The 26,135-nt window shown below is 40.5% G+C and overlaps 1 protein-coding gene across 1 annotated transcript; it reads right to left on the minus strand.

Moving 5' to 3' along the window:
- NAF1 (nuclear assembly factor 1 ribonucleoprotein) lies at nucleotides 1-25,072 on the minus strand. The gene is made up of 9 exons (XM_075421654.1): nucleotides 24,817-25,072; nucleotides 23,940-23,961; nucleotides 22,135-22,273; nucleotides 18,950-19,043; nucleotides 15,075-15,157; nucleotides 13,908-14,068; nucleotides 9,494-9,545; nucleotides 4,682-4,787; nucleotides 1-2,068 (listed from the first exon to the last, which is right to left on the minus strand). Exons 1-9 carry the CDS (start codon nucleotides 25,022-25,024, stop codon nucleotides 1,650-1,652), a joined length of 1,284 nt encoding a protein of 427 aa, XP_075277769.1. The 5' UTR covers nucleotides 25,025-25,072; the 3' UTR covers nucleotides 1-1,649.
- Between the last annotated feature and the right edge of the window lie 1,063 nt (nucleotides 25,073-26,135).

Genomic DNA, 26,135 nt, shown 5'->3' on the forward strand with positions numbered 1-26,135 from the left:
TTTATTGCCACCGCACAGTACCTGCTGGACATAAAATTTGACACTTATATAAGCTTCTCAGTTACACACCTATGAAATAGTAGTTTTAGATGGATATATTAGAGAACAGAGTTATTGCTTAAGTATATTACAAGAAACTTTAGAAGTCTGAAACTAAATTCTAATTTACAGTAGCAGCATCTTGGAAAGATAGTCCCTTTGTGCATTAAATTTTTGCTTCATTCTTACTTGGAATTAGAGAAAAAGTCTAAGTCTAATTTTCAGTGGAATTAGAGAGAAAGTCTAAGAAAAAGTCTAACTAAGAGCTTAGTTAGCCTTTAAATACATATCCAAAGTAAAAAGGACAGTTATCTGTTTGAGAATAGAAATACATACTGCACACTTCTATCAATTCTGTTCAATGGTTCAAAGTAATTGTGTTGTTGATTAATGATTCAAAAATCATTACAACTGGTACTGATTTTTCAGTGCAAAAATAATCTTTAAGACGTCTCTGTCCCACAATTTTTTTTCCTCTTTTTAAAATCTTCATGCAGCATAAGGGTTTCCATTCTCATTAGTCAGAGCCACTTCCATGGGGACTAAGGAGGTGGAATTGTAGGACTGACCCTTTGGACAGGTGGAGGTTGTTCCAGGCTGTCTCTGGTTGATAATTCCACCCTGCTCCTAGAAACAAGCTGGGAGAGTTGATGAACCTCGTAATTTCAGAAGAGACAGTCTTGACTGTAAAGACAATCAAACAGCAATCTGGTACTACCTGCATTTTGGATACAAATTTAAACAAGGGAGCTCTGAAATGGCATACTTTCTCTCCCTGACAGGTTTGTGGACTTCTTCCTAGAAAGGCTGACTACGCACTGTATGTATCTATGGGCATTTCTGCACTAGGAGCTAAGACATGCTAGAGAAGATATGCTGGTTTTCAATTTCCCCATATCATGCAGTTTTATGTCCTAAATTACTTGCAAAACATCTCATTGATAACAATCTTCTACAGTTACTATAGCACACTAAATCTGACAGAGTAATTTGGTTGCTGGTCCAAATTCTGATGTAGCTACTCCAACCATTTAAAAAAAGATCATCGAGCTCCAGTCTTTTAGTTAACATGAAATGAATGAAATATTAGAAGTTGGATAACAGGAGTTTGCACCTTATATAAACAGTGGAAAACCTAGCTTAAAATGTAGGTGTCAGATTTTTAGTTTCCACGTAAGTAGATTTCAAGATTTGCAGAAACTGAGAAAAATGGTTTAGCATACCAATATACAACAAATATCATCTATGCAACATATCATCACTATTAGACAGCAGCTACATAAACTCCTACATTTATTACACAATAGATTTCCACCACTACATATCAGTCTTGAAAAAGTTTTTATTTATCATCCCAAACTAGTAAATATTATAAAAATAAATCATTATTTAATATTCAGTTATTTTTATCATACAGTTTTCTTTTTTGAAACAGAAAACATATATAGAAAAAAATAAGTTTTCTATGGATGTCCCACAAAGCATCAAACTCCACATTTGTTCTACTGTTACAGAAAAATGAAGCATCTCCGAAACAAGGGAATACAGTCTTGGCAGCCTGTTCTTCCTCCCTTTAAACTGCAATGCTCTGTATGCACATTTATGGAAACTTAGTAAGGCTTGAACTGAGAAGGATGGCTATCTGGAGGAGGTGGAGGAGGTGGCGGTGGCGGTGGTAAAAATGGGTATGATGAGTTGTACATGTTTGGGCCCGTCCAAATCATATTCAGATTTGAAGGCGGAAGGTGGAATTGATGCACCTCATTAACAGAACCAAAAACTGGAGGAGGAAAGGGATATTGTTGCACCATTGGATTTTCTTTCCTATGCAGCTGTGGAAACACTGGAGACTCTTGATATATTCTGTTGTCTGAAGAGTACAGCTGTGGTGGTCTTACTTGTGGTCTCCAAAAACCTGGAGGGCCTGATGGAGGAGGAAACGGATCCCTGGAGAACCCTCTGCCATGGTATCCCCTTGAATAACTTGAAGCAGGGTGTTGCACTGACTGATGAAATCCTTTATTCTCACCTTAAAAAAAAACAAAAACAAAAAACAACAAACCACATACACACAGTTTTAATATTATTTTGGAAAGATTAAGTTCAGCCCTCATAAATCTCTCAAGTTAAAGTCAAGAAAATTTGAAAAGTAATCTTATCAATATATAATACTGGCAAATAATACATAAATAGCAAAATAATACTGGCAAGTCTACTGTTTAGTAACTCATCTTGATTTATTAGAGTAATACAGAAAGAATGATCCTGAGGGTTGCAATTCAGTCATTAAAAAAGAAATTTCACTGTCTTTTCCTCCAGGCATTTTCACTTGTATTAATGAATCACAGGAATACTTGAACTGTGAGTAATTTGGAAGCTTTGGTTTAACACAAGATTTAAAAGCAACACATTTTAAAATTGAAGATAAATCAAAACTGCATTACACTAAAGCACAGACACAGGACACAAGAAATTATTCAAATTCAAGTTAATAAAATTAGTTTACTCTATCAGAAAAATGTCAGCCTGTACTTTTAGCCAAATAGTTTTCAGCATTCATCTTTCAAAGATTAATTTTTCCCTGTACAGGTCACTGTAAGCATACATTTAAGGTTCATAACAAATGTACTGCCACTTTATATAAATACCATAAGAGTATTAATGGGATAAGTGCTATAAAATTAACAGCACCAAAAATATTTAAAATGTTCCAAAGGGCTGCTAAGATATTCAAAAGGCTGTAGAATTTAAACTGTAACATGATCTCTAAAAGATTTTAGGGCTAGAAGCAAAAAGGTATTTAGGGACGTAACAATGCATTAAATCACTGAATTTTAAAGAACCTCTGTGGACCTAATCCTTGACATTAGGCAACACAGAAGCATTTTCACCTCTGAAAAGCTAAGTCTGGAAAGGTAGTCGGATACCAAAATTCATACTCATTTTCATGGGGGATTAGGACTTAGACTGCTTTGGTGCCTGCAGTCCTCTCAGAAGCACTGAAGTACTTGAGTGAATATTTTCATTTGTTGTTCTCCTATCAAAGACTGTATCAATGAGCCAATTATAACGTAGTCAGTTTTATGAAGATGCAACCAAGCAAAAGTCCAGCTGAGACTGAGTTTGTGCCTCAATTTGCCAGATATCCTTGTTGTTGAATTCCATAGCCAAAGTAAATTGCACACAATGTTAATTTATACCACATTATTTACAGAAAAACACAGCAAATAATAACTCAAGACTCCCTTGACAGATTGAGACAGTTCTTCCCGTTGTGTTCTCAGTTATGAAACATAGTTCAATAACAGCCTCAGCAAGCCCTAGTCAAAGGCAGGTCTGCAATATGCTGACAGAATAAGGATATGGTGGAAAACATGCCATATGCTAGGTAAGCAGAAACCAGGAGAGAAAATAACCATCAGCAATGAAAGCAAAGTATAGCACAATTCACATCCTTCCCTTAAGGGAGAACTGTCAAAGCGACAGGGCAAAAGCCAGCCTAAGAAAGATCGCAGGTTTACTTAAAGGGTAAAAGGGAGGGATGTACTGTACACAGAGTAAAATGGTTAATAGGACAGCTACTGACTTCTCAGATTAAGATGAAAGGGGTTCAGTGGGGTGCAATGTCTAGCAGCTTTACTAAGGAAGAGCAGCAGACTCGCGGAAGGAGTCAGTCCAAGGAAAGAAATCGGGGGAAGCACTGTGCTGCAGACACAGTTGAAGCAAACTGATATGTAAGCAGCAGAAGAGGAAGAGGGGAGGGGATCAGAGTCTGTAGTAGTTAAAGGGAGTGGTACAAAAAGCATGAAAGAGAAGCAGGCCAGTGGAACACAGAAAGAAGGATGTGATTTAAATTATTAAACCAAAAAGCAAAAAGTTTCATCAGTAGAGAGGCATGACAGAAGACAGGTAGGAAAATTTGGTTACTGCAAACAGAGCACAGCTGCAAGCATACACCTGGAATAGCTCTGTCAACAGCAGAAGAAATGAAGGTAAAGAAGGCTATCTATATTATGAAAAACTACACATAGTTTTATTAAACTACTGTAGGTTTGTTTATCTAATGACCGTGTTAGGTAAACAGAGAGGTTCTCAGGTTCTCAGTGGGCTACACAAGTAACAATTATTTTAAATTAGTATTCATACACCATAGGTAAGGAAAAGCTTCCTTTTCAGACGGAGGAGTAAATTCTCCATCTAAGACTTGTGTCTTCTCCCTGACTGTCGCAAAAATGGGTTTCAAAAAATCGCACATGGTCTTATTCTATCTTCCCCCTGCACTCAAAGGCTTAAGCTGAACTTGGGCCCCAATAACCTCTGCAATAAGCATGCACTAAACTCCAAGAAGTGGCATCTGTTCTATATCCTCACTGTGTGTCAGCTGACACTGTTGTAAGAGCCTTTGAATCTCCTCTGACAACTGTCCTGCTCCTATATTACTTCCCTTCCGCAGTGTAATGGAAGAAAACTTCATTTTCCTTTTAAAAAATTCAGGAACATAGCCACAAACTCATCAATATAACTTTGAAAAGCACAGAAATGCTGATTAACTGTATGAAAGCTCAATCATTAAGATAGATACCATTGTTTATTTCCAACTCAGTTTAACAGATAAAAGCATTCACCCATAGCATTCACTCACTTGATGCATTTGTTTCTGATTTGAGTTTCTTCCTTCCTTGACTTTGAGGCTTCTTTTTCTTCTGTTTTGCCTCTCTTTCTTTTTCGTCATCACTGAAATCCAAGGCCTGATTTAAAACACAAAAATAAAAAAGGAGAACAAAGCCATATACACAGACTGCAGAAAATTTCAGTTCTAGCAATAAATCATTATCTAGAAAACAATGCATCCTGCAGTCAGCTTAGAAGAATATTAAAGCTGCACTTTCCTATTTTGCATTCAAAGAGCCATCATGTGTTCAGCTGTCTTCTCAATACAATCAAAAACTCAACACTCCACAAATTTCTCTGAAGACAATTATACAATATTAAGTTATTCCTTCTAATTTTCCTAAAAACAGCAACATTTAAGTACTGAACACAAATTTCTGATTGTCTAGATGTTAGTAAGAAAAAACTGGGAATCTCTCAGGGAGCTGGCTAGTTATTTCCAAGAAAAAGCCTTCAAAGGGCAAACTGCAGACCAGTTAAAATTAATTTGGTGACCACTACTTAGCACAGTTACACTACATTAAAAAGTATCTCTAGTCTAAAATTGTCACTAAGTTGGAATATTCTGTAGCAGATTTAATAACACTGTTCCCATTAAACTTGCAACAGCAATGTTATTCCAAAGGAATTTTCAACTTTGGACAATGTTGTCATTTACAACAGATTCACTGTCACTGTAACACTTTGTTCCTGTTACACAAGGTTTTGCTACCTTTCAAATCCTACCTTACATTTAGAACAAGGAAAAGATCTTAGTGACAGGAAAGAAAGCTGTCAGCATAACTAGTTCCCCAATAAACAGCTCACTCATATGCATAAAGGGGTAGGGTTTGTTCCTGCCCTCCCTTTCCCGGTTCTGAAGGGAAGGGTTTTGCTGCTTACGGATGTATCTCTGTAATATATAGAGAGCATGGACCTCAGAAACACTGTACTAAAACAGTGCTAAAAAAGCCACAGAAAAATTAATTATGAATACGACTATTTTCTACGTAATTGGATTACATTCTTGCTCAAAAAAAGCCACAAGGAATACAACAAGATGATATATATATACACATACACCATGAAGTAAAAACTTCCACTAACTCCTGCTTTTCCAAAGGACTTCAATACACTATCCTCCAGTAGAGCAGAAATAACAACAGGTACCTTCTATTGCTAGCTCATTTCCATGTAACTTTCCATAAAAGCCACTTCACAGAGAAATCGCAGTCATCTGTGCCTGCTGACCTTGCAGCAGACAGATCACACTTTGTCATTCTGTGACCCCAAAGACAAGGCCAAGAGAGATTCTATTATGAAGTGTACAGTTACGATGGGCTAATTACAAGCCTGTCAGAAAAGGAACACTTACCACATACCTTCAAATAGCAAGCATAAAATGCCTAACATGGATTAATTTAACATTCACACAAAAATAAAGCTTCACAGTATCACAAAAAGAACCGATTCCTGCAACTGCACAGCTTACTGTGGGAGCTCGCCAAAAAAGTTACAGAATCAGCTACCAGCTGAGGGCTCTAAAAGAGTCTGGCTGTAAGAGACAATTTCAAGCACCAGTAGCATAAAATTTAATCTGTATCCTTGTCAAAAGCTATCACCTCCACAGCAGAAGCTACTTTCTATCAGCTCATCAGCTGTCACAGTTTGGATATCTTAGTGTAAACTCTAGCTGCTAGAACTAGCCAAAGATTATTCTGATTAAGGATTACAAGATGTTAGATGTGGTGTTTTCTCCAAAACACAGTACACAGACCTATGACAAAATCAGAACAGCAACAGAAACAAGCGTGTCATAAAAACCAGTCAAGTTTGCCCATCCTTGTCATCACTGATTTTGTTCAAGCTTGCTCCCTTTCTATAGTGAAGTACAGTAAATCTAAAGTTCCCTTTGTACTTTCAGATTCTAACCTGAAGGTAACAGTATGATAATTCAAATGAAGAAAAAATATAAAAAAAAATATAAATACCAACTTTGGAAAAAGCAATGAATCTGTATCTGCAAATTTCACTGCCTGACTGTATTTAGCCGAATTCTAAAGTTACTTAGGTTCCTACAAATTCAAGTCACGCACTTAGAAGCTTATCTCCTGAACAGCTTTAAAATATGACAAAGAAACAAAAACAAAGAGCTCACCATTAACAAATCAGCACATTTCATATCATCATCACTAGAAAATTATTTGATGAAAGAATGCTAAGACTAGGCTAAAGTTTCTAAGCATACACAGTGTTTCAAAGCTCTACTGATCGCATCCTACAGTCCAATTCTACACAACACTTCTAATTCTCGAGCGATGATTCTCTGTGAGATGAAGTCTCCCCAAGAACGGAAGGGAATTTACAGTCAGAACTGACTGACAAGCATGCTTTGAGAGAAATTAACACTGCTCAGCTCAGTTCCATTTGTGGAAAGAAAAAAAGGTATTTCAAAATGCATCATCCTCACCATAGCGAAAAAAGCAGCGTTCTGGGTTAACAGACTGATGCATCACTACAGGACCTATCTTCAAGCATACAAAAGCCCGTGTCACAATCTCTTCCCTTCAAGCTAGAACAAGTGGCCTGGGCTAAGGACTGCGAATGCAAAAATGGATACTGTCCCTCACAGCAGCCTTCTGGACAAGTCGTCCAACTGTGGGATCAGCAGGTTTATGGTGCACTGGGTGAAGAAATGGCTGAAGGGCAGGGCTCAAAGGGTTGCAGTGAATGGGGCTACACACGGCTAGCAATCGGTCACCAGTGACTTTCCTCAGGGTTCAACTCTAGGGCCAGTTCTGTTCAATGTATTTATCTACAATCTGGATGCAGGAGCTAAATGCACCATTAGCAAGTTTGCTGACAATACCAAACTGGGGGATGCTGTTGACTCTCTTGAAGGACAAGAGGCCTTGCAGAGGGATCCAGACAGACTGGAGCTTTGAGCAGTGATTGATTAATGGGATGAAATTTGACAAGCCCAAATGGAGGATTCTGCACCTAGGATGGAGAAACACCAGGCACAAGTACAAATGGGGAGAGGAGGGGCTGGAGAGCAGCCCTGCAGAAAGGGACCTGGGGGTGCTGGCCGGCAGCAAGCTCAGCATGAGTCAGCAGTGGGCCCTGCAGCCAGGAGGGCAAACCCCATCCCAGGGTCCATCAAACACAGCACAACCAGCTGCTCCAAAGAAGGGACTGTCCCGCTGGATTCAGCATTGGTGCAGCCTCACTGTGAGTACTTCGTGTGGTTGTGGGCCCCACAATTCAAGAAGGTTGTGAAGGTTCTTGAATGTGTCCAGAGGAGGACAACAAAGCTGGTGCAAGGGCTGGAAGGTATGTCCTATGAGGAGCAGCTAAGGACTTTGGGCTTGTCTGGTTTGGAGAAAAGCAGGCAGAGGGGAGACCTCCTCTCTCTCTGCAGCTTGCTAAGGAGCTGACATGGAGAGGGAGGTGCTGAGCTCTTCTCCCTGGTACCCAGTGACAGGACACGTGGGAATGGTTCAAAGCTGCGCCAGGGGCAGTTTAGACTGGACATTAGGAAGCATTTTTTTACCAAGAAGGTGGTCAAATGCTGGAACAGGCTTCCTAGAGAGGTGATCAATCCCCCAAGCCTGTCAGTGTTTAATACGCATTTGGACAATGCCCTTAATACCATTCTGATTTGAGTTTCTTCCTTCCTTGACTTTGAGGCTTCTTTTGGTCAGCCCTGAATTGGTCAGGCAGTTGGACTAACAATCATTGCAGGTCCCTTCCAGCTGAAATAGTCTATTCTAAAAAACTGGTTAGAACACTAAAAAACCAACCCACCCACAAAACCCACCTTTCCTACTCAGAGTAAGAAGCAAACTATGCTAACTATGCAAGCTTTTGGAAGATTCAAAACAAGCAGACAGAGACATCTCTTTAGGATACTACGGTAGACACAAGGCTTCTAGACATTTCAGCTCTCCTGGGTAAGATATGCTTAAAGTAGAAATTGCAAGGAAATGTGACTGAATGCTGAGCTAGAAAACAAATCTCATGAAAACACATCAATACAACTACCAGCCTTGTGATTCTTACTAAAGAGAATGGTCACGAAAAGTACAGTTAGGATGCAGTTAAGGAGCACTGGACAGGAAGCCTGGATGTCATTGACGAAATCTTCATGGATGCTACAGTAAACGATGTCAATGGTTGTGAGGAGCTCTTACTTCTACATGATCCTGTATTACTGCCTTCGTATGGAAGAAGCTCATCTTCTCTCATGGAACTAGTGTTTTACAACAGGAAACAGTAGGGAAACCTTACTAAGAAGCCATTCAAAGAATGCAACAGAGGAGTTCTCACGTTAATCTAACAGCAGACAGCTTAAACACTCAAGTAGCACAGTTTGCAGAGTACTAGTGTGCATTTAAAGGCAAACAATTGCTTGTGGCAAGGTAAAAGACAAAGCTGCATTCAAATAATAGCAAGGACAAAAATTCCCTAGTGGAAGCTAAACTATTATGCAAGGTAAAAGCACTGCTCCTCAAAGCTGAACGTTCAGGTTGCCAAACACGTTCTTGAAGGACTAGAGGAACTGAAGATAAAATTATACATTTTCCCAAATGCAAAAAGCAAGTAGAAAAAGACAGCTAGTACTCTCTACACTGTGAGACCTCTCCAAGAAAAGCACAACCTTCTTTTCAATGAAGAGGTACATCCAACCCTTGTCTGAGTAAAAATAAATAAGCTTGCTAATTACTCTGCACAGAAATTTTTCTACATATAGCTTGTGTAATCAAAAACAATAAACTCAAAAAAAAAAAACCCCTATAGTTACTTCAGGTGGTGGTTCTTGGTCATTCTTCCAAGATGCATCTGAACCTTTTTCCCTAAAAGAAAAAAAAACAACAACATTCATTAGACAATCAAGATGAAGGAAGATGGTGTAAGGAGACTATGAAGTATGTCTTGTTTAAGTCACATAGTAGCAATATATTCCAGGTTAGAAATAATTTGCATATACTGTAACAAATAGAGTAACACTTTCTTCAAGGTACCAGATCTCCTAACAGCAGGAGGTGCCTGTCTTAAGAGACATTTAAAATGTTGTTTCAAAGTAATGTACATGTCATCTTAGGACTTCACTACATACATCACTTGAAAAATCTTCCTACTTTAAGTGAAGACTGAGCATTTCACACAGCTAATATTAAGCTTTGACCAATATTCCCTCAACACATCATTTTGAACCTGAATTGCTTTGAACCTGAATTAAGATAGTTCACTGCAACTTTCTTACGCTGAATAAGTGCTGACTACAGCCAAGCTTTCTTATTACTCTGGATTCAGAACATGTATCTCCAGTTAAAAAGGACAATGAACTAGTCTTGCAGGACACAGGCTATGAATATAACTATAGCGAAGTGATTTCAGAACCAAAAAACCTCTAAGCTTGGCTTATAATTCTATTAAGACAGTGTTAGCTAGATAATTAGGTTTCATCTTCTATTTTGTGGTAAATACAAAATTAAAAAGATAAAGACCATCTTTGTTTTTGTCTTGACTGACAAACACCAAAATTAATTTGAAGTGTTATCATTCATTTTAGCTACCACTTTAAGAACTTCACTAAAATCAAGTCATTTCTTTGACTAGTAACAAATTTGTGGAATTAATTCAAATTATGATGTCAAAAGTCTGTGGAAGGTTTCTGCACACGGCTCGCAAATTTGGTATGTTTTGGTCTGAAATGTCCAGACACAATCCTCTTCTATGCAGGCAAACTATATAAAACGATGCAATACTGAAAATTCTTACTTGAAAATGCAACCATATAGTTAAGAACACCGTGTTCAGTACGAAATGTCTTCAATCAGTGCTCTAATAATCAAGGGGTTTTTATGTATTAATCAAATCAGCAACAATCAAGCAGCCACAGCTACATCAAAGTACACAACCATTGACTTAAAAGGCCCTTAGTCAAAAGCTGCCTATGAGAACGTGGGCAAGTCACCTGGAGGTACTTTGTGCCTCAACCCCTAACCATAAAACTGAAGCTCAATCTCTACATATCACTGGAGAATCACAAAGACACCCCACCTTTGTGATTACGAGCAAATTGTATTAGCTCATACATACATAAAAGCAAGCCATTTTAAAGTTCAATTAGAAGAAAATGTTACAGGGAGGAAAGGAAGATAAGGGCTCTACATGAGTAATTTCTCAGCTGCAGAAAACTCTATCTATGCAATGATGAAAAGTAACACTTTTTTTTTTTAATATGAACCAACTTCCTTGGTTCTCCCTCTCATCTTGTTATTTTGGGGCCATACATGCCTGACAAATACCAGAGCATGCACAAAACTGCAGGACTTGTGGTCATTAGGCAATATGTAGCACTACTGACTGCAAAATGTAAACCTTCCAAGTCCTTCAGGCAGCTTCTCCCACTCCCCCAAGGCAGCCTTCCCCATTTCAGCAAAATACAGAACACTTCTCATGCTCCGAGATACTTAATAATCTTCTGCAAAGAACAAGACAGATATTCTTTGATTTCTGAACTCAGTTACTGTAAGATCTGGAAGCCTACCAAAAAGGGACTCAGGAATCAGGAAAATACATGAGCTTCTTCAGAATTATTTTGTGCTTCAGACAATACGACACAAACCTACTTTTAGCAACAAATTTTTCTGCCTTCAAGAAGTTTTACACTACACTTTTATTTATTCTGCTATAAAGTGTAAGGCTCCTTCATAGCACTGCAACTTTGTACAATGCAAGCAGACTGCATGCCAACTTTCAGAAAAAGCTTCAAATTTTAGATTTCTTTCAGATCTTAATCCTGATTTCTCTCCTTTTCAAGGTACCATCACAGTTTTGAGTAGTGGTTCTAAAACTTTAAGTCTGAAATACTCCACAAGCTGGTGTGCACACAAAGTAACAAAAAGCAGAAAATAAAAATCACTGGCCATCAAATCCACAATCTGCTAAGGTCCAAAAACCTTTCTGTGAAGCACTGACTGAAGCTCAACTTTTCTGCTATCCATGCTGTCCTGGTTTTGGCTAGGATAAAGTTAATTTTCTTTCTGGTAGCTGGCGCAGTGCTGTGTTTTTAATTTGGGATGAAAATAATGTTGATAACATACTGATGCTTTTAGCTGTTGCTAGGCAAGTCATGGACTTTTCAGCTTCTCGTGCTGCCGAGTGCATGGGAAGCTGGGAAGGGACACAGCTGGGACAGCTGACCCGAACTGGACACGGGATATTCCATACCATAAGATGTCATGCTCAGCATATACAGTGGGGGAAAGAAGGAAGAGGGAGACATTTGGAGTGCTGGTGTTTGTCTTCCCAAGTAACTGTTACATGTGATGTAGCCCTGCTTTCCTGGTGATGGCTGAACATCTGCCTGCTGGCAGGAAGCAGTGAATTAATTCCTTATTTTACTTTGCTTGTGCGTGCAGCTTTTGCTTTACCTGTTAACTGTCTTTATCTCAATCTATGAGTTTTCTCATTTTTACCCTTCTGATTCTCTCCCCATCCCACTGTGGGGAGTGAACAAATGTCTGTGTGGTGCTTAGTTGCCCACTGGGGTTAAACCATGACACGTGCCATCCTGGTTTCTTCATACACACATTACAGCACAGATCAGAAATCAAAATTCTTTATGCTTTTTCAATAACACCTACTCCGCAAAAAGGTATCTTCAACAAATAGTACAAATTGCCTCACAAAAGCTTAAGAAACTTTACTGACGTAACTCAAACAAAATATTGTTTCAGTGAAATGTAACTTATATCACATTACTCAGAAATTATGGTTTCCATCAGATTACACAGGCATTCGCGATGCTTATTTTAATGCAGGGCAAGAAACAACGTCTGATGCACTGTTCAGCTGCACTGATCAGTCATGAAAGTGTGAAATAGCCTTCCTAGTGTTCAACTTTGTACAATATATGGTAGTAAAGTACTACCAAAAGACAAACAGTTCCCAAAACTACTTGCAAAGCATCTAACAAACTAAAACATAAGTCTCACGTCTTAGATGCTGAGTACGGCACACAGTTATTAATGTAGCAAGCAGATGATTAAAGTCTGTGCAGTTACTGTGCTAAGCAACAAAGTTTAGTGGCACAAATCAAAGACCAGCTGGCATCAAAATGCTGCAGTAAAACAAACAAGCAGCAGAGTGAGAAAGTGATCTATTTTGGTCTTCACTGAAAGGAAAAAAAATATGCTTGCTGCTCCCACAGAAATGGGAGAGGAGGGGAGAAAAAAAACAAACTCATGCAGGCCTGGCCATACACGCACATTACTCAGTACGAATACTGGAAGAGTTCCATTTAATGCAGGCACCAATATTATTGGCTATAGTCAGAAAAAAATTGCAAGTCAGACAAGAACTAAACCTAATAAGCAGAGATGAAGTCATATGACAAATTACTTTTTTAACCTACAGTTATTTCAGACAATTATTCATCAGTAATTAGAACACTAATGTCCAGCAGTCATTTATTATGCTTTATTTCTTATTATGTATCTTTGAGTACATGTCCTTTTAAATTGCAACAAGTCCTATTCATGCACACTACTTTCCTCAGGCAGACTGGGATACACAAACACTATTGAGAAGTTTCTGAACATCATAATACGTTGGGAGAGGGGAGGGATTTGAGTGGCAAGTTTACAGCAGGTAATCTTCATATAAAATTCTTATTCTCCAACTGCATAATAGACTTATTGATAATTAAGTTCTACTTCTGGCCTTGTAACAGGAAAGAAAAATGGTAAGTAAACACTAAATTGTTCAGAATTCAAACACGTTTATTATAAGTTATGAAACTAAACAAGAATCTGAAGAACAACAAAATGCGTAAAGTTCAGCTTGCAAAACCATTACGTGGGTATGTGTGTGATAGGGTGTGGGGTAGGGAAGTATCAATGAATTTTTTTCTGGTTATGATATTTTAGGCAACACAGCAACATGAAAAGAAAGTAAGCTTAATACATTAAATTGAATAAGAAGCTACTAAAGTTTAGTAATTATAACACTTCAGAAGCCTGTAGCTTACAGCTACACTGTACTGTTCTGAAAGGCGAAACAGAACAACCTTGTTATTACAAACACAGAAAAGTTTTAGTGTCAAGATTAGCCCTACAGTTTCTCGCTCAAGGTTAAACTTTAATTCAGGATTTTTAGTTATGTTAAAAAATACATTATTATCAGATTAGAAAAGAAGTTGGACTCACTGTTTTAGTTTCTCTGCAAATATATACTGGGTGAAGTCCTCCACTGATGGAGCAAAATACATTCTATCTTGCACATTAATACCTTTCGCTTTGATATGGTCAGAGCTGTTAAATCTTAACACATAAAAGGGATGTAAAACAGGACCAAATATCTCAAATACCTGAAACACAAACAAAATTAAAATGTTTAAATAAACCACTAAGAGTAGATAGCCATTTCCACTGTAGACAACCATGAAGCTTTAAGATGCTTTGTATGTAAGAAGTTTGATATAGCTTCAAAAATGCAGCATGAAATAAAGCTACTTTCATGGTTTAGTTTTATTGCCACATTTTGTTTGACAGTGTATTTCCCTAGCTACTGTTTAAGTCATAATGTGGAAAAGTAAGGCTTCTCACATGTTCCCGTTGCCTTCAATCACCCAACCGCACTGCTTTCACTGTCTGATTCCTCTACTTCAGTAATCTTTCCTTTTGTCAAATCTCTATTCTTCTCTCTCCATTACACTTTCAAACCTCTTACACCTGGAACAATCTTCTGATCTTTTATTCTCCAAAGTTCATCTTTACTAGACACCTTTAACTCAGTTCCCCTGTCTGCTCCCCAGTTCTGTGGAGAGCAGACGAGATGTTGTACAGAACAGCTGCAATTTCAGGCTGTGTTTTTTTGATTCATTCATATCTAGCATTCAAAGATATTATAGTAGGAAACGTTCTAGACAATGGTTTGCCTTTCCCAGAAAACACACAAAATTCAATGCGACATCCCTTTCAGCAAACATTCTTCATTATACTTGCATAAAGCACACACTGGCCTTAAACTTGAACAGCAGAGTGTAGATATGTAAACATTCCCCTTTTTTCCCTGAAACTTGACTCTAATTTCTCCAATCTTTGCCCCCAACTCCTGACAGTAAAAGAGCGCAGCCTGTTATTCAAGATATCATACATCTGAAAGAAACCTCTTCCTCTCCACAAGCTTTCATAAAATAACAGAAATTATTTTAAAAAAAATAAATTACTATAGCCAGAGTCAAAAGCACAGCAAAACTACATATAAAAGAAACATTACCTTTCCTTTAGTCAACTTCAATACTACTTGTTGGAATATAAAAGAACACTTTGAATTTTATATTAGAAAAACAGGTTTTTATGCTTTATACACACCTTTCCTGCTGCTTGCCGATCTTCTTTAAAAATTATGCTTTCCTCATTTACTGGAGGTAGGCCTCTCAATGATTCAATTACTACTAAAATGGAAAGAAAAAAATCAATTAGAACTTTACGTTATAACAGCAGTACGTAGTTAATTGCAGAGAAACTTCACAAACCATTCCATTATTTGTCTACTAAAGTTTATAGAGCTTCACATGAAAATTCTTGCATGAACATTAAACCTCTTACAATCATACACCCCTTCTGCAGCAATATGTGAGTGGTGAGATTTGCATTTGTTTACAGAATTATTGTTCTCTGGGGTGGAGAAAGAAAGGAGACCAGATGATAGGTACAACAGAGAAGTCTCAGATTTCTACCTGCGAGCTATCTGTTGTATTTACCCAGAAAGTTTCTTAATTAAGTGCATAGCAGCAATATACTAGTTTTTTGAGTACAGACGCACATATATATTCTGCCTTCTTAGTATTCCAAATGCGATTCTCCTCGGAAAAAAGAATGGAGAGGGCTTTCCCTAACAAGTTGTAAGAAGCAGACCAGAACACAAGATACGTCTGACAGTCCAGTCACAGTAGCAATTGGTGGTGTCATTTATGTATGCAGATGCACAATTTGAAATACATTTCTGCTATTTATTGTCATATAAGTCTCATGCTACATTGGGCCTAATCCATGATTAACGGTGCTATGAATGGTCAGAGCGAGCAAGTCATTCTAGTAGTTCAAAATATGAAATCTCAACACTTGGTAGACTTAAAACACTTAAACAGACACAGAAGCATCTTCTTCCTCCATTAAGTACATAGTTTGATATACAATCTCCTTCATTTTTAGGTTTTCCAGATTCAGAGACATAAAGAGCTTATTCTTTACTGAAATCTTTAGAGTAGTTCACTCTCTTTGGTAGTGGTTCACATTTCTTGCTTTAGGCTACAGGAATACCAGGTCTTCCTTTACATTCAGCAGGAATTACCCATAAAGCTGTCAATACAGACACCTAGTAGCATTACACTCAAAAATTCTGATTCTGAAGGTAATCTTTTCTACCTCTAAAACAACAGAACGCTCAATTAAGCATTCTTAATGCCTCTCCATCATCAAATAAAGTCACTCAAGCACTTAGTGTCACTCAGACTCCAACAAAAACTAACAAGATTATCACTGCTAAACTTATATAACAGCACTTAAAGCAATAAACATCTTGCCAAGCTAAAACTCCAGCTTTGCTACTGTTTCAATCTGCAAACACCTTGTGACACACCAAGCAAGCCTCTGACAACGCTACAGACTTAATAGTTTAGTGAATTTCAAGGGAAGTCAGCCAGCTTATTTTGTGCCTACCTATACAATAAAATATACACTGAATGAACCCAATGTGTTGCTTCAACCATCATGAGAAATATACCTCAGTGAAAAAAAAAATCCACCACAAAAAACCCAAAACACACACAAAAAAAAAACCCCACACCAAAAACTCTCAGAGAATGCTCTCAACTTAATCCATCACGCATAGCCCCCAGTCTTCCAGTAGGCTAAGAAAAATATTCTGAAAACATAAGTCATGCCAGTCCCATGAAACTCCGGAGAAACATTATCACCTATTTGGCTTATCGCTCCCCCAGCCCACCCAAAATCCTCAGCTTCTACTCTCCCAGGGCCCAAAGTGCAGTCCCAGGGCAGGTTTCTCATATATACCAAAGCTGTTTACGTCCCAGGCTACAATCCACACAGTGAATTTTTCTCTCCTCCAAGTACCTTGAAGCAAAATGCAGCAAATATTCTATTAAATTCTGACACACTGAGCAGAAGTTAAAGTTCACAGACAGTACTGTCATCTTGCTTTTAGCTAATGCAAAGCAAGCATGAACTTATACTGTTATAGCCTCAAATTCACATCATACTATGAAACAGCCAACTTACAGGTATCACACACTGCAGACTGATGAACCTGGGAACTTGCCACAGAGAAGAGCAGAGATTTCCGACACATCAAAGGGACAGAAAGTATTCAGGATACTGATTGTTATGCCAGAATAATGTTTATGATTTCCAAACAAGACCTCAACTCCCCTCATTCTAGACACAAACCTGGTATACACAGGCGTCAATTTAGTTCAAAAATCAAAAGCCAACCTACAGTTAGCGGGTACAGTCCCCACTATAGCCACAAAACAATTGAAATTGAGGCCACTCAGACACCTGTTTCCAGAAGAACGTAAAAGAAAGCAAAACACGTAGAAAGAGGAAGTCCTAAACCAAGGTAGAAAAAGCAGAAAAATAACACAGATATCCTGGGCTTTTATTCTATTCTTAAGGCTTTATTTCATGCATGATTATTGATCTTTTTCCTAACTTTCACCAACCAGTCTAAATTCAACACTTCATATATTTGGGGGTTGGACTAGATGACCCACAGAGGTCCCTTCCAACCCCTAATATTCTGTAATATATTTCAGTTACATAAAGTAGAATACAGACTCAAGAATTCACCTATCAGTGAACTGACAGGATTTGAAAAGGTTATACGCACCAAGGAGGATTGGAAATTAAGGACAGTTTTCAAAACTGAAGTCTTTACAAACAGCTCTGTTTAAACATTCACATATTAGATAAAAAAATGAGAATAATTGCAACTATGGTTCAACCTTTTCTCTTGACTTACTTTCAAGCTCTCACTTTAGCTGACAACAGCCTTCCTGAAGTCCCCATTATTATCAGTGAGCAAGAAAGGGCAAAGTCGAACAAGTAGACAGTGGCCAGATTACTGCCTTCCACACTCTCAAGATAGCTTCCTGAACATCAGTGAAACAAAATCTAACTAGAAACCAACACCACCAATAAAATACTGTAAAGTAATTGCCCGGATTACCTGGAGTCTTTTACAATAAAAGAGTATTTAATAGCAAAGTTTATTTGCTTTAATTCTTTTGTACCCCACACAACATAAATACTTTAACTACAAAATTGAACTTAATTTCAAACTTATTTTTCATAAGCGAATTGCTTTGAAAGCAGTTCAAGCAGCATGAAACACTTGAAATGAGCTTAAATACAAACATATTATGGATACTTTATTAATACCAGCTTCAGTAAAACTTTGATTTCACGTATCAAAAACTGAGGTCCCAGGTAGATCTGAAAAGATCCCTAAACATACATTGCCTGCAGTTAATCTTACATCCATTGTACATCTCAATCCCATTAAGCTTAATCTCCAGCACCTACAAAATCATGCTAACCATGCTGTCCTATGACTGCTGACACTGGCACCTTGTATTTGCTCAAGGTGCCAGAACTGGGACGGATGAATTAATAAAAAAACCCCACCCTATACCTAATATACTAATTACCCAAAAAGCACTGCTACACTGGCTAAAGAAACAAGTCTTTTTCCTGTTCTCATATATTAACAAGCAAGCACTTGGGAATGCATTGCGCTGCATCTGTGCTTTCAGTTATACATCTCCTGTATCTTCAGACGTAATTCAAACATAGCATGTGCAGCTGTAAGATTTCTTGAAATACTGTAAATGTTCAATCTTCTTGTTGTCAGAATTAATATAAACATCATAGTACACAGTGAAAAAAGACTTTTTATTAAAAAAATGGAACATGAAAGTCACACAGAAATACATGCATAATAGTCATAGTAACTTACTTCTTTAGAAGATGGAAAAGAACTAAAAGGGAATTCAACACAAGTGTCATTTGGTAGTTTGAGTTCTCATTCAGCAACCCACTTACCCCCTGAAATAGAATGCTGCAGTACTTTGAGGACACTTTGAGGGAACAGTTAAGTGCACGATTAATGCAGAGATATACAGAAATTATTTCAATTAAAAGCAAAGCAAACATATTTTGCCTACCTAACTGCTCAATAATGCTGGAAACTGTCCCAAAGAGCTTCAGTTCAACATCATCAGGCAGAATTACTGATAAGTCTTCAACAGGAGGCAGGTCCTGAAAATATCAAGTCAACGTTCAGAATACAATCTCGTCACACTAACACATCCATAATTTTGTTGCTGCTTAGATCTGACAGCCAGAAAACCCCCCTCACATTTTATAGATCTAATAAAAAGAAAAATCTAGTTTGATTTGTCTCTTTCAGAATAATTCTAAATGTACTCATCTTGGGGGAACGTCCGGTTTGAAGACACCTTTTCTATCGAGACACTACTCTACTTATTTCCATTGCAACTAAAGTAGAAGCCAATTTTATTCAACCTGAGAACACCAACAACTGACAGACATTTTGTTCATTTTTTTGAACTTTCAAGTTAGATAAATTAAGTTCGATGTATAAAACAATAATTGGATAATCAGTAATCAAAAAAATCAGACAACCTATAACCACATTCAATGCATGACAGAAGTGTACATAGCAAAAGACAAAATAGTATGAAATACACGATACGTTTCATCTGATTCGACAAAATTTGTCTTACCATTTATGCCATGATGCCGAACATTACAGAAGATGTAAAGACTAAAGGACTAAAGACAACAACAACCTATACAAAGAAAATTATTCTTAGCTAAAAGTTGTATTTGGTACAATAGGAGAATCATAGAGAACACTCTGGAAAAAAGTGCCAAACTTCAGACATGCAAATGAGTACCGCACAAACAATATTCAAATTAAACTTTTTTCTCAAATGTAAGGATCAAAATCTACTACCAAGGGCTGACTATCACACATCATCTACCGGCAATTTACTCAAACTAAGATTTCTATGTGAAATGTTTCTACTGCTGTGAATTCAGTATGGACTATATGGAATACAAGGCAAGGGCAACTAGAGTAAGAATTATCTTCAAATTCAACATATTCTGAATTTGGAGGTATAGAGTCCAAACCATAGCAATGAACCACACTTTTAAAGGCCATCACCAGAAATAAAATCATGCTGCAATAGAAGAATCTTGTCCTGTCTTATCAGAACTTCACCTGATAACCTTCACTCTTAATAGAAGTGCTTGGCAAAGGCTTCTAGAGCAACTCAAAGACCAGAGGCCACGACTTTTCCAGACCATATAAGATAGCATTAAAGCAAAGACGTGAATTCAGATAGAATCACCACACCCTTCTACAGAATAGTAAGTTTTCCAGCATTAAACCAAATTCACTGCTAAGACTTAACTGAATCATGGATGCCAGAGCAAGTCAAAGACCAAAGACCAGAAGCAAGCAAGCTAAGATTTCAATCATTAATCTCAAATTGGTAAACTGTACCATCTGTCATACTATATACAGTATCTGCCAATCCCACACTTCAAACCAATAGGTTTCTAAAATAGCTCCACTAACACTCCTTAATACATGCATCTTTTTTTCCCTAAGCACATATTCCAGTTAAATACTTTCTTTAATCTTTTGTCTTTGACCCATGCATTGGCAAGTTAGCTATTATTGGGGACTTTTGGGTACAAGACTAATCATGACGTTTCATTTTTAACAGACACATTTTAATTTTGAAAGTACCCTCAAATCTACATAAGACAATCTACAACATTTTATACAGACTAATTCGATTACTGTAGAATGGCTTAGTACAAGATACAGTGAATAATTTAGTTGCTAGAACTTCAGACCTTATTAACTATGACTGGCAAAAAAGCTTTGCTGAACCGATGAAATTAATCAGGCTAGTACTCAAAAGGAAGACAATGTTTTGTAAACACTTGGACTTGAGGCTAGTAAGCTAGTGAGACAAAAGAGCAGATCAATAAAGCATTCTCACACTAAAATAAATTTTATTTAAATAAGATAAAAGGTAAATAAAACCTGATAAGTACACCTATTTGAGCAAAGATTTTTGTTCAAAAGTCATGTTGTAAAAAATAAAAAGTTGTCATAGAAGCACTTAGAATGGTTCCACTATTAATCACACTTTAAAGCAAAGTGCATGTAAGAAGGAATTAATGTTATGTGTGTTTCTCAATCTGATTAATTTCAGGGATGAAAGGATACCCTAAGAGCTTTTCTTTACTCCAAGTGTCTCGAGAGAAACAGTTTAAGAATTAACGACATACTCCCAATCTCCTGTTGTTGCTACTACTAATGCCTGCCAACATCTCAGCCTTTCCAGACAGTCATCTAGCACATCATTACAAACTCTTACAGGGCACCGAAGCAAAAGCAAATGTATCCAAACTGATCTGCTCTTCAGAGACCTTTTTTCTCTACCTTTCTAACAATTTCTTCTACCCCTCACCAGACTTCTTTCTCACTCCAGAAAGCGTTTTTTATGAAGGGGAGTTATTTACAAAATAACAGATAAACATATACTGTTAATGTAAATTGACATTACAGTGTTATATTATCCTTTTATTTGCAATCCATTACAAATGATGCATTGCTAATCATCCGTTGGCAGATTATTACTAAAACTCATTCCTTTAAACCTCTTAATTTCGAGATAATGAGGAATAATGGCAGCAATACTTAACAAGTATGTTATTTACGACAATCCAAAACAAAAGACAGTATCCTGATGCAAATTAAGGTTCTGATCTGCAATACATAAAACAGTGCTATAACAAAAATTGCAGAATAAACCAAATACAAACCACTTGTATGACCACTTTAATAATTCTGCTTCAGTGAGTAGAGGCAATGCAATCTGAACTTCTGGGAGGCTTAATACAACATTCAAAATTTTCACCTCAAGACTAAACATATTTTAAATGTGTCTGCAAGATATATCAGACCTTCAAGTCTCTCACATACAGAACGGATGATGAAAGCCTGCAATATACCAACAACAAAAAATGTACTAAAATATCCAGAATTTTATCCAGAAATGTATTTGTTTTCATTAATTAGAATTGTGATTTTATAAAAATATGAACTGCAAACCACACTTCAGAGTGGCCTGAATATACTGAAAAATAAGACATTTTAAGTTACTAATTGTGCTATACCTGAATTAGTGTAAAAACGTACATTTAATCACTAGGTATTACAATGACTTAAAAATATATTAAGTTAAAATACTTTAAGTTGGGTTACCAGAAAAAGACATAATATATAACACATTGTACTTACATCAATAGGCAACTCATCTTTTGTTTTAACACAGTAAGATCTGTTGTCCTTCCCATTCGGATGATCATCTTCATCAGATACTGTTGAAGGAGAACACGAAGAGGAGGATGTCGTTGACGAACTATCTGAATCTGTATCACTGAATAAAACAAACATGGGAGTTAGAATACAGACTTATACACTGCTCAAATACCTTTGATATACTTATATATATACAATTTGTGTTTTTCTTAATTGTATATACAGCTGTATTCACAAGAGCAGCTATCTTTTCTGCAGAACCTACAAGGCACTGGACAAGATCTTTTCTTGGAAGAGTAGTAGCTTCAGCAGATCAGAGTAAATGCTAACAACTGCAATGGCTCGTGCGGGTTCACACTGCTTCACTGCTGAATGGTGCACATGGCATGAGAGTGATCACCTCTTCAAGCTCACAGAGTCCAATTTGTCCCACTGGCTACCCCATGCAAAAGCCCAGCACCAGCATAACTCCCTCTGTCACACTACGCGATAGTCACAGTTTGGGATCTACACTTCATAGGTTTGCAAGTGAAATGAAACATTAGAGTCCCAGGATGATCACTTCAGTATAGCACCTAGACAAATATAGACAAATTAGGACCATAATGTCTACGCACTATCAGCATACTTCCATTTTACACAACACTTAAATTCCCAGTATTGAACATCACTTGACGTAGCTGAGCACAAAAAACAAAAATTCAAAGATAATACATTAAACTACCTTTTATAGCCCACAGTCACCCTTCTTGTACAATCCCAACATTAGCATAGAGCTAACTGAAAGTCACGAAAATACTTACTCCAAGCAATGCACCTTGCACTATGAAGTTAAAAAAAATTCTAATTTTTGCAGATAAAAGGGATTAGTTTCATAATCCACGGCCTGTCTGAATTCCCCTAGTATGTATTCACACAGGTTAATAATTTACTATTTCTCACTAGCACATCCATAAGAGATGTTTATTGTCGTAGACTTAATATTTCAAGTAAAAAGCACAGTAGCAAACCTGTCCATATTCATGCCAAAATGTTCCTTTTAGCAAAAGTCGTAAGTTCTCTAAGAGTTGGTGGAAGAAACAAACACATAAAGTAACTGACCCTGGTGACCGAAAAAACATGTTACAAACCTTACACAAAAATACACTGAGACAAGCAAACTTTTGTAAAATCGCATCCATCCTTTCTTACTTCATCTGGCCATTAACAAAGCAGCAGTTAGAAGCAGTCATAAAATAAAATGAAATACAAAAAACGCTCCCTCGTAGATTCTTCAGTATTACGTTGTCTCCTTCACAAGCAAATGGATGGCTTTCAACTATCTGTTGCTGCATTATTTTTTTCCAAGAAATGCCGATGGGAAAGACAACAAATAAGAGCACCTCTCCAAATAAACCTTTTGAAAAAGCCAAATACGGACCTCTTGGAACAAAATCAACACAGCAGAAAGACAAAAATCAGTCAGACTACCAGATACCGATCAGTGGAGAGAGGAAAAGTAAAGAGAAAGAAAAAAGTTTGAGATACACATCGACAAGTTAAGTTAAAGCTATCAAAATTTCATCTTTAATACTGATCTTAACATCAGGGCAACAGATTTTGGAAGCAAAAAAATACTCCTGCGGAAATGCAACCGGAAGTGCCGCCTTCGCCGGCGCAGGGAAAGCCGCGGGAGCTGGAACGCCGAGACGCCGGGCCGCCGCCGCGGAGGCCCCCACGGGGAAGGCGCGACGGGCAGAGAGAGAGACGCGACCCGCCGGGCCCAGCCCCGGGGCCGAACCCACCTGTCCGAGTCCGACGAAGGGGGCGCGGCGGCGGCGGGAGGCCCGCCGGGAGCCGGGGGCGCGGCGGCGGGAGGCCCGTCGGGAGCCGGGGGCGCGGCGGCGGCGGCGGGAGGCCCGTCGGGAGCCGGGGGCGCGGCGGCGGCGGCGGCGGGAGGCCCGTCGGGAGCCGGGGGCGCGGCGGCGGCGGCGGCGGCGGGAGGCCCGTCGGGAGCCGGGGGCGCGGCGGCGGCGGCGGCGGCGGGAGGCCCGTCGGGAGCCGGGGGCGCGGCGGCGGGAGGCCCGTCGGGAGCCGGGGGCGCGGCGGCGGCGGGAGGCCCGTCGGGAGCCGGGGGCGCGGCGGCGGCGGCGGGAGGCCCGTCGGGAGCCGGGGGCGCGGCGGCGGCGGCGGGAGGCCCGTCGGGAGCCGGGGGCGCGGCGGCGGCGGCGGGAGGCCCGTCGGGAGCCGGGGGCGCGGCGGCGGCGGCGGCGGGAGGCCCGTCGGGAGCCGGGGGCGCGGCGGCGGCGGCGGCGGGAGGCCCGTCGGGAGCCGGGGGCGCGGCGGCGGCGGCGGCGGGAGGCCCGTCGGGAGCCGGGGGCGCGGCGGCGGCGGCGGCGGGAGGCCCGTCGGGAGCCGGGGGCGCGGCGGCGGCGGCGGCGGGAGGCCCGTCGGGAGCCGGGGGCGCGGCGGCGGCGGCGGCGGGAGGCCCGTCGGGAGCCGGGGGCGCGGCGGCGGCGGCGGCGGGAGGCCCGTCGGGAGCCGGGGGCGCGGCGGCGGCGGCGGCGGGAGGCCCGTCGGGAGCCGGGGGCGCGGCGGCGGCGGCGGCGGGAGGCCCGTCGGGAGCCGGGGGCGCGGCGGCGGCGGCGGCGGGAGGCCCGTCGGGAGCCGGGGGCGCGGCGGCGGCGGCGGGAGGCCCGTCGGGAGCCGGGGGCGGCGCCGAGCACGGCGCTCCCTCGGCGGCGGGCGGCGAGGCCTGCTCTTCCCCGCCGCTGCCCCGGGGGCTCGGGGGGTCCGGCGCCCGCTCCTCTGCCGGCGGCGGGCCGGGGGCGGCGGGCTCCTCAAACGCCAGGCTCTCCATCCGCGCCACCACCGCCATCTGCTCCTCCATCCCGCCGCCGGCACGCAGCACCCCAGCCCCGCCCCCGGCTGCACGCTACTTCCGGCTGACGGCGCTGCCCGGGCTCGGCGGGGGGCGGGCTCCGGCGCGGGCGCTCCCGTGACGCGGCGCGAGGCGGGGCGGCTGTGGCGCGTGCCGAGGGCGGGCCGGGCGTCGCGGCGGTGGCAGGAGCGGTGTTGGGTCGGTCCGGGCCCTGCGTTAGAACGCGCCGTCCCGTTAAAAAACCTGGCGGGAGGCGGCAGCGACGGGTTTTGCCGTCGTTCGTAGGGCCTGGTAAGCCGTGGAGCTTGGTAAGCATCGTCGTTAATGGAAGTCAGGCGCTGCGAAGGGCGGTTTGCGGGAGGCCTGCCTGAAGGGCGGCGCGGGAGGCCGTTGCTCCGCTCGCGGTGGAGCTGTTGGTGCCGTGCGGATACAAACTCAGCAACTTACAGGGAGTTACAGAGCGGGTGCGTGTGTTACGGTGCCGGGTGCCAGGGGGATCGCTCCTCCTGACTTGCACACCGAGTCACAAAGCGTGCGCCTATTTATTACAAGGTTTATCTAAGTAGGCTGGATTATTGTAATTATTGCTAGGAATAGGCGTGATTATTATAATTATTTCTAAGGATTCATTATCATACTCCACCCCTCTTCAGCGCCTGCGCAGTGTCATCTGGTGGTCGTCTATGGGGGTCTTCTGGATGAAGGCTCGTAGTCCTCCTCGCAAAGGCTCGTGGTCTTCCTCGCTGTGTACTTTTTACCTTTGGCTCAAAATTCCTGAGTTGTCTGTGTTGGCTGAGTCCCAGACCGCAGAACCGGTTTCAGCTAGAAGGATGCTTCTTATAGACAATAAATTTCTGGTTATCAGTCCTTATCCATCCCAGTTTCCCTTCATCTATCTTGCAGCAGTCTTTGTGATTTACATGTGAGCTCACAGAAGTCCTTGTTAGCAAACCGTATGGCAGTGGTTAACCCTTACCTCCACATGGCTGCAGAGCTATATAACAAACTAAAACTAAAGCTATAGCAAAACTGAACTAAATGTCAATTTCCCACATCATTGGGATGGGTTACTTTTGGTGTTTTGGAAATATGTTGACAGCACACAGGAGATTCGGGTAAT

This window comes from Opisthocomus hoazin, chromosome 5 (genome assembly GCF_030867145.1).
Source record: "Opisthocomus hoazin isolate bOpiHoa1 chromosome 5, bOpiHoa1.hap1, whole genome shotgun sequence".
Lineage (NCBI taxonomy): Eukaryota > Metazoa > Chordata > Aves > Opisthocomiformes > Opisthocomidae > Opisthocomus > Opisthocomus hoazin.